This window comes from Oryzias melastigma, linkage group LG4 (genome assembly GCF_002922805.2).
Source record: "Oryzias melastigma strain HK-1 linkage group LG4, ASM292280v2, whole genome shotgun sequence".
Lineage (NCBI taxonomy): Eukaryota > Metazoa > Chordata > Actinopteri > Beloniformes > Adrianichthyidae > Oryzias > Oryzias melastigma.
Genome location: NC_050515.1, coordinates 31,589,012 through 31,598,865, shown reverse-complemented (window position 1 = coordinate 31,598,865; position 9,854 = coordinate 31,589,012). Strand labels below are relative to the sequence as shown.

The 9,854-nt window shown below is 40.8% G+C and overlaps 1 protein-coding gene across 1 annotated transcript in view; it reads right to left on the bottom strand.

Annotated features, from left to right (window-relative positions):
• The window catches only part of trappc8 (trafficking protein particle complex 8), a 34,540-nt gene extending 26,881 nt beyond the window's left edge, over window positions 1-7,659 (bottom strand). Inside the window, exons 1-7 of the mRNA XM_024259068.2 lie at window positions 7,419-7,659; window positions 5,113-5,322; window positions 4,800-4,889; window positions 3,312-3,486; window positions 2,812-2,965; window positions 2,625-2,703; window positions 271-521 (exon numbers count right to left, since the gene is read on the bottom strand). Of these exons, the coding sequence (XP_024114836.1) occupies window positions 271-521; window positions 2,625-2,703; window positions 2,812-2,965; window positions 3,312-3,486; window positions 4,800-4,889; window positions 5,113-5,322; window positions 7,419-7,575 (1,116 nt within the window). The 5' untranslated portion in view covers window positions 7,576-7,659. The remainder of the gene's footprint in view (window positions 1-270; window positions 522-2,624; window positions 2,704-2,811; window positions 2,966-3,311; window positions 3,487-4,799; window positions 4,890-5,112; window positions 5,323-7,418) is intronic.
• Window positions 7,660-9,854: the final 2,195 nt, after the last annotated feature.

Below are 9,854 nucleotides of genomic sequence, written 5' to 3'. Positions count from 1 at the left end.
CAAAAATATATTTCCTTCCAAAATTTTTTATTATTTTCAAACATTTTTGAAAAAGCGCCAATGAGCCACAAGGGAGTGCTTAAAGAGCAGCATGCGGCTCCGGAGCCGCAGGTTGCCGAGCCCCAATCTAAGCCTTCACACCAGTTCAATGAGAGCTGTGCAGCCCACAGGGGGAGTCACAAATCTGCATGCAGACAAGAGTATGGATCTAAGGCTCTGCTGCATCAGCACTGAGATGGAAGCTCCTGGACACTTCCACAGGACCCCTACCTGGTCGTTAAGCTGTCTGATGTTCTTCTCGATGTGTGGCAGCAGACCCCTGAAGGTGAACTCCTGGACAAACTGTCTGATACGGTCATGGTCATTCAACGTAAGGCATGATCCATGCCCCACTGCCACCGGCGCCACGCCATCCGCGTCAGGTTTCACTTGCTTCATCTCTGCCTCGTTGAGACTTGTGGAGCTGCTGTCTGCCTCAAGCTGCAGAGGATGGCTGTTCAGGCAGCTGGACTCACTGTCACCTTCAGAAACACAAAGGTGTGTGCACTCTTAAATACACGCATTTATACGTGCACGTGTCCCTTTGAGTAGGGGTGTAAGGGATCCCAAAACTCACGGTTCAGATCGTGTCACGGTTTGGATCATTTCCGGATTAGTAAAAAGCAAATAAAAACATGAAGATAAAAGCCTAAAACTACTTTTTTGATAAACATATATTTGAGAAAAACATACACTGTACTTCGAAGCATAAATATCCACTCACACATCTTTGAACATTGAACATAAACACAAATGTATAAAAATGTCATTTCTGATTACATTTACATGTCTAAGACCAAATCTATGGAAGCCGAAAATGGCCTGACCTACATTTTCATTTTTTTTAATCGTTTTTTCGAGATAATGAGATACTGAAAAAGATAATATCTCATTATCACGAGAAAACAAACTTTGTTTTTTTATACTGAGATAACAACAAAGAATGAAGCGTTCCCTCTCCCTTTCCCTAACTGAGACACAGAGACTTAACATGTTTTAAGTCTCTTTATTTTGTAGTTAACAACAAAAACAGCAGAACATGCCACAAACATTGTTTTTTAGTCTTTTTTTTATTTTATGAGAAGGTCTACGCTGTTTAAACGCTTTAATTCTTTCTCATGCACCAACCCTTCTCCCTTTATTTCCATAAAACCTCCGAACAAATAGGTTAATTGACAGAAATCGGGGCTGACGAAAATCTGCAAACGGTGCGTTCACTGAACTCCGGACATTAGCAGACCCAGTCACTCAGCCCCACTCAGCTCGCTACTATGTTTTTGTCATTTTTGTACAATCTACAGCGAAAAAAAAAAGTGGTTTTTCAGAAAAAAAATTTGACACTATTTAATCAATAAATCATATATGAATCATCAACATTTTCTCTGATAAACTGCTTTGTTTTGCTGCCAATATCCAGACCTCAGTGAACACACCATGCAGAAATGCTCGGCAGCCCTGGGTTCTGTCAATCAACCTGTTTGTTTGGGGGTTTTGGGAAAATAAAGGGAGGGGGCTGGTGCACGAGATGGAATTAAGACGTTTAAAGAGCATTGATATACTAATAAATAAAAATAGAATAAAAAAGCTTTTGTGGAGTGTTCCTCTGCTGTTTTTGTCGTTAACCACAAAATAAAGACTTAAAACAGGTGAAGTCTCAGCGGAAAACGGAGAGGGGGGGCGCTTCATTCTTCGTTTTTAATTATCTCGTTAAAACGAGAAAACAAAGTTTGTTTTCACGTTATAACAAGAAAGCAATAAAAAAAAAGGAGGGCAGGCCGTTTTCAGCTTCCATACAAATTGGCAGAAATTAAAAAAAGAATGCTGAATATGATACCCCCCCCCTCCAACCCCATGTCCAAATTAAATCTGAAATGAAAAAGGTCAAATTAAACGTTCACTATTTGTTGGTATTAATTTTTGTGTTGAAATTAACTGTGGGAACATTTAAATATTTCAAATAATTATTATCTTTTGTAGTACATGTACTGGTGAGGCACAGCCATGCCCGCTTTTCCAGGAGATTTTTAATCCTTTTGGCTTGCCGTACTGCCTTCCCCTGATGGCACATGCCGGTTGCTGGGAGATCTGAACCCAGACACGGAGACCTGCACCGATGCTTTTATCCTGCTCTTCAACATAAATACATTTCTCAGTATCCGCGTCCTCCATGACAAGTTCGAGAAAAGTTTTTGACAGAAGCTCCTCCCACAGTCGGTGGGAGTTTCAGGTTAACAGACTTTTGGATAAACTGTCAAGAAGCAACTTTGACACATATTAAAACAAAGACAGTGTACAGAAACTAACTTGATCGCATTCAGTGTGGACAGACAATTGATTTTAACAATGCGCACGAGGTATGCGGCGGGGGGAGTAGGGTCGGTCCACGGTACACGCCACGGATAATGCGTGATCCGCTACACCCCTATTTTCGAGGCTTAAAAACATGCTGAAGTGCACCCTCGGCCCACTGTGTGTCATCTGACGGCGCTAACGAGCATGATGGATAGAGACAGAAACCACAGGGATGTTTACAGAGTTAACATTAAATAATTCAGCTGATAAATGCAACCCTTCATATAACTCACCTGTTTGTGCGAGGGACCCACCCTGTTCGTCAGAAGCACCGCCCCCTTTCTCAGCAGCTGGAGCTGCATCACCTGGATCCTGAAACACAGAAGGTGATGTGAACACCTGTGAATATTTCCTGTTCCTCACATTCTGATCAAATCAGAAGGAGTCAGAGTCATTCGGCGAGCCTATGCCTGAGCTTACCTGGTAGCGTAGGTTGTTCTTGTGCAGGTATTGACTCCAGGGATCTGGAATCTGTTCGTCCTCTTCGGCGGAAACAGCACGCGAATTGATCTTAAGCAGGTAGCACCCTTGAGGGCCATACCTCTGCTTCATGTCCTCATAAACCGTTTCAGCCCTGAAATCAAGAACAAACCTGATAAACTGTGAAGAACATGATCATCTTTTTAATATCAAACTGGTGTTTTGGAAGGACTCAATTAGGAAGGAATACTTCATTAGTGAAGGTCCAAGTCTGAGGGCTTCATTTCTAAAACAGTGCATTGATTTTTGTCTGAAAACATTGACATTCCTCTTTAAAATCTCATCTTTTGGGAAGAGATTGACATAGAAGTTGACGTTAAAAACCACACAGCTGTGGTCAGATATGCAGGTTCTCCCCACGAGAAGACGACGTCCAAAGTTAGGGTCAAATGAGTATCAGCTGTTAGTTTTTTTTTTTTTTAATCTGATGGGCTCAGTACCTCTGTTCATCGCCCTCGCTCACGTCGTGCAGCAGGACGTAGTACTTCAGAGTGTTGGGGATGAACCATCTGGGGTGAGTGTATTCTCCACTGTGCTGGATTCTGTGCTGCTCCTGGGAAAGCTTGAGGAACTGCTCCACGGGGACGGCCTCGGTGGAGGACACCACCAGCAGACCTGGAGACCGGAGGTCAAGGAAGCCGTGCAGACGATGGAGGACACACCTACAGCATGGTAGGATGACCACACGAGGAGACCAGCAGATTCCAGAGCGGCCAGAGGGTACAGCTTCTGCTCTGGCTACAAGATTCTAAGTTTGAATCTACAGTCAGGTCATCACAGAGATTTGGGGGGGGGGGTTGGTGGAGGGATTATAGCTCTTGGGGGCGTGACATTGATCAGGGTTAAAGCAGGGAAACTTTTACTTATTACAATTTTCTCTTTTTGGAAAGTGACTATTTATTCATAATTTTCTAATTACGTGCAGCCAGTGCTGTATGGGGTTCCATTTGTGCCAAAAATTTGTTTTTGCGTCCAATATCTCTACTGAACAAGTTTATTAAACATTTGTTCATGTCAATGTATGACAAAATAATATTTTCTGTATGTCCACGCTGGGCTGCACAGTGGCGCAGTGGTTAGCGCTCTTGCCTCACAGCGAGAAGGCCCCGGTTCAAATCCCGGCTGGGACCTTTCTGTGTGGAGTTTGCATGTTCTCCCCGTGCATGCGTGGGTTTTCACCAGGGACTCCGGCTTCCTCCCACCATCCAAAAACATGCTTCATAGGTTAATTGGTGACTCTAAATTGCCCCTAGGTGTGAATGTGAGAGTGAATGTGTGTGATTGAGGCCCTGAGACAGACTGGCGACCTGTCCAGGGTGTACCCCGCCTTCGCCCATCAGTAGGCGGGATAGGCTTCGGCACCCCCGCGACCCCGACAAGGAAGAAGCGGTTAAGAAAATGGATGGATGGATGGATGTCCACGCTTCATTGATAATAGCTTTGGATTCACTTTGTGATGTTTCAGCTTTATGTTTAAAACTTTGCATTTGCTATTGTGGTTGGATCTGGTCATCAGATAAGTCCTTAGCAACAGTTGCTAGCGTCTTTGGCTCCTATTGTTTCACAGGAGACATTGCTTAGTAGTACACAGACACGAACAAATGTTCAATAGGCTTGTTCAGTAGACATGGGCCCGATCCGAATTCTTCCCTTCTCCCTTAGATTATCGTTCCAAATGGAGTGTGATGAAATAATAATGTCTAACATTTTGGACGTGACTTTCGTTCGATGACGTCATCAATAATAACCGGTCCGCTAGGTATTAGCGCGGAGAATTTTACATTATTTTCACATTTTTTACCCTGTAGTTCCAGTATAAGTATGTTGTAGTATTAGTTTTTAGGCAAAACTGTCATGTCGTTCAAACAAACAAACAGAGACTATAGTCAGCAGATCCCCCCCAGTCACTTCCCTCGTCTAAAGGATACAGGCTAGATAGTGATTGAGGAACTCGTGCTCAGAAGCAGGCATGGACTGTAGGAAGCTCTCCCTGTAGGCCTCGAACCATGGAGTGGTAACTGAAACAAAAAGTTAAGAGTTGGAATCAGAAACGCACCTTTACTGACCAGACAGAAATCCTAAAACCCTGATCTGCTAACATTCACACAACATGCACTGAAATGAAGACTTCAGAGCACTGTGGACGCATGGGTCCATCTAACAACATCCGTGTACATTCCAGGACCCGGCTCAGTCCAGTCATGCTGCATCTGCAGAAACACATTACAACCAGACCCTCACCACTCAAGTTCAGGTTGTAGTCTCCAGTTTTAAAGGTGGTGGCTGCGGCCCCCTCCAGTGGCTGGCAGGATGACACCACCTCCCCGAGCTGCCGGTACTGGGCTGGGCTAAGAACAGCAGGTGATGAAACTGGGTTTGTATTCACCGCATTGACACAGATGCGCAGGTTTTTCACAGTCTGCAGCTGGTTGTTGGGATCCCTGATGTGACCTTGAAGATACAAAAAAATAAAAAATTAAGGACAATATCTCACAACAGGTTGTGGCAAAAGAATACAGTTAGGAAACAGGAAAAGATTCGAGTGGAACTTTCTCCCCAACAGCCAACTATGCAGAAGAATATTTTTTCAGTTTATTATTGTAGCCTGACAAATATGCAAAGATGTGAACAGGGTACTGAAGCGGTTCAATGTGCAGTACTGTCAACTCAAGACAGACTCCCTGTGTGAAGACGTTCATGTATCTAGTGCACACGTGTCAAAGTCAAGGCCCGGGGGCCGGATCCGGCCCTCTGGGTAATTCTATGCGGCCCTCCAGATGATTTTATTTTATTGTTATTAATGGCCCGATGTTATCTTGTTCTTATTTCTAACTTGTATAATTTTGATAAAATATATTTTTATCGAGAGTAAAATACTGAAATTGATCTAAGGTTTAAGTTTATTTATTCAGAGTAATATTCCTGCATTTCTACTATTCATAATTAAGTTAAAAACTTACGGTTTAAAAGTTTGAAAAATTCCCATTCTGCTAGCTTTTTGGACCATCTTCGCATTTACTAAGATTTTTTAGTCTATTTTGGAGTTTAGCCAATATTTCAGCTACATGCTAGCTGTTCTGGCTAATGTGATGACTCCAGTCACACAACAGTAACCTGAAGGTGTAGTGCACAGCTCCACTTAATTTTATATGCATCTTTGATTGTGATTTATGTGTGTTTATTCATCGATTTGTGTTTTGAGTTTCATGTGGAGCTGTACCTGCCTGAGGTGGCCTAAAGATGGTGCCAAACAAAGAAGCTCTCTAAGAGGGTGCTACCACTACTGGACTCCATGTGGAGGGCAATGGAGTTTATGTTCTGTTTTGTTAAGATTTTTGTCTCATCCTCCCCACACCACCCCTGACTTGTGCTCTAGATACATGAATGTCTTCATTTTCAACAACTGAGCTGGAATCTGGATCAAAACTGTATGGCTCCAATATTGCTCGCTATTTTCGTTGCACCGCTAAAGTTAGGTTGAGGTTGTTAGGGGCTCCAAGCTAGCGAGGGAGAGCATAAAAAAAGGTAAAATTGGAAGTCAAGGCAGGCTTACTTACCATAGGTGCATTTCTAATGAACTACACAAGTTTTTTTTTTTGGTTTATCATAATTCAAATACCACTGGGAATGATTTGAAAATAAATCACAAGATGATAATATAGATTACTGAGAAATTTTCGGCTTTTTTGGAGTTGAGCTAGTATTTAAGGCACGGGCTAGCTTTTTTGGCCAACTTGGAATCTGCAAAGGTTTTTGGAGCTAATTTGGAGCTTAGCTCATATTTACGCAACATACCAAACATTTTTGCAAAATTGGCATGTATTAGGGATTTTTAAGCAATTTTACAATTTTTTTTCCCAGAAATTTAGGTCAACTTCAGCGCTCTCTCATGGTTTAACGAAATTTTCAGTCTTACAGCAAATTTAACTTTTTGCAAAGAGCTTTTGCATTTTCAGCAAAAAGTATTCACACTAGCATTATCATAAGTAATGCAAATTTTCTAATTAAGTTTGTTTTAGACTACGAAAAAGTTTTGGACAGTTTAATTTTTTCGACCGAACATCAATATTTATTTCAATTTCTTTCATGTGGGTTTCAAATAATATTGGCCCCAATTCAGCTCCATAAAACAGTGATGCAGACCGACTGACAGCAGCCACAGGAAGCAACACATGAATTAGTCTTGGAAAGAATAGAACTCCAGATTCATGGAAAAACCAGGAAACAGTAGCACCGTCTGTTTGCGAAGCAAAACATGTGGATTTAATGTTCACGATAAAAAAAATTCCAATCAGAACTGGACCAGAACCGGGTAGAGATTAAGCCAGAAATGGACAATAAATTGGAGAAGAACTGAACCAGACTGGGTGACAACAGCCAGAGCTGTTTGGAAGTCCGCCACCTCCTGACTCAGTCTTACTTTAATAAATGTCTGTTCCGGTTCCGTTAGCAGTACTGATTCTTGGTACTGTCGACAGGAGATATTGACCGGGTTCGGATGTAGTACACCCGAACCCGGTCGAACGAAGACTGATTCGGACCCTTACCTTCGGAGAGAAGCCTGCAGAAAGGCCGCAACAGCTCCGGGAAGCTCAGCTTGTTCTTTCGGGAAACTCTGTCCGCCTCTTTGCTGCACAGGACGGCAACCATCGGGACGAAGGAGTCCTGGAGGAACTCCTGCACGGACTGAACGCACTGCGCCATCTTCACCACAGACACCGAGCGGATTCATACGGCAGCCATGACAGTCATCTTCTTCCGGTGTAGGGCTGCGGCTGTCAGCTGACGCTGCGGGAACCAATGAAAACTTTCGCTCGTGGACTAATGTCAGCGTGCTATTTAATGTAATTTAATTTAATGTAATTTAATGTAATGTAATTTATTGTAATTTAATTTAATTTCGAAACGAACAAATAAACTACAGATATTTCAACAAACAAACGTAGTAAAACATTTAATTCATTTTATTTATTTTATTTTTTATTTATTTCCAAACGAACAAAGAAATTACAGACATTTCAAACAAATAGGGAAAAGCATAAAGCTTACAACAAACAACAGACATCACCACAAACTTGAACGCTTACATTAAAAAAACTAACACAAAAAATTCTGGAGTTAATGCATGTAAAGGGTCATTTTAAATATGAATTTGATTTGTTTTTAGCTACTGCTTTAAAACTGTTTGAAATGCTGTATAATTTTCACACTTTGTGATGAGATCAGGCAGTTTTTTCCAAAATTTTTTCTTCAGAAATTTCTTACAGAAATCATTTTTGGTCATTACAGATTTCTGAGACATAGTGGACCCAGATGGAAAGAATCGTACAGGAGAATTCAATTCAATTCAATTCAATTTTATTTATATAGCCCAATATCACAAATTCAATTTGCCTCATTGGGCTTCATGCCTGTAGTTTTTACACATGCATTTTTTACAGATTTCATAATAGTCTATATCCAGTATAGGTTCACTCAAAAAAACAACTATGGCTGTTCTTACTTTTATTAAAGTGTATTTTGTTTAATTGATCAAAATCTGGATTTTTAGCAAATTTTTAAAATGCTTCCGTAAATGTGACTAAATAAAATTAATATTTTGCATTGCTCTATGATATAAGTGAGGTATTACGTTACAGCCTAGAAAACTAAGAATGTTGATCTTTGTGAGATTCCATAGCTAATAGTATATAAACATGCTTTACAACACTTACTCAATTTCGTTGAGTGGAAGAATTTTTAAGAAAATCTACAGTTCTTTTCTTGAGTGTTTGGTAATGATTGCATTGTAGCATGCTTTGTGACAAAAATAATGATTGTTCATATGAATATGAGAACAGCCAGAGACATTTATGAATACAACAAATACTCCAGGTTGTCCTTTCCAGCTAACAGTCAGTCTCTCTATCCTGAAGTCCCAGGGTGGGGCTACTCAGCTAAGCTGCAAAAGCCACGCCCCCTCAGAGGAGATTTTGGAAACAGAGGCTTCAGATCAACATGAAAAATGGCTTCATTCATTGATTGGATTAAAATATTATATCACAACCCAAATGCTTCAGTCAGAACGGACAAACAGACGTCCAGCAGGTTTTTTCTTGGAAGAGGAACCAGACAGGGTTGTCCACTCTCCCCCTCTCTCTTTGCAATATTCATCGAGCCTCTGGCTGCAGCAATAAGACAGAATGAGAACATTAAAGGAGTTAAAACAAAACATGGCAATCATAAAATTAGTCTCTATGCGGATGACATATTACTTGTTTTTACATAAATCACATTCTATAAGTGAAATGATAACAATTATTAACGAATTCTCCTCCATCTCAGGCTATTCAATTAATTGGAATAAATCAGTTCTATTATCACTTAACAGTAATGCTGAGCAATCACTCTCAATACCGGTCAAATCAGGCAATATCAAATATCTAGGTGTTCACTTCTCTCCCAAACTATCAGAACTGGTGCAGCTAAATTATACCCCGTTACTGAAAAACATTCAAGATGACCTAATTCACTGGGTCAACCTGCCCCTGTCGCCTATGGGCAAAGTACCCACAATTAAAATGAACATTTTGAAAAATATTGCCAGAATTATCTATTCTCAATGATTCCCACACAAGCTCCACTAAAATGGTTTAAAACATTAGACTCAGCTATAACCAGCTTTCTCTGGAAAAATAAACCAGCAAGAATCAGCCTTAAAACTCTAAAATCGGCAAAAAGATGTGGAGGCTTAGAATTACCAAACTTCAACAATTATTATAATACTAACAGATTACAGTACATCTTAAAATGGTCAAGAAATAATCCAGGAAATAACTCATGGATGGATCTGGAACAGCAGTTATGTGGAAAGACCAACCTGTCAGATCTACCATTTATCAGCCAAACAATAAAAAAAAAAAACATGATAGTTTCCAAAGTATTAACATAAGTACCACCTTAACAGCCTGGTGGGATTTTCTCAAAGTGTCCAAGTCCTCAGT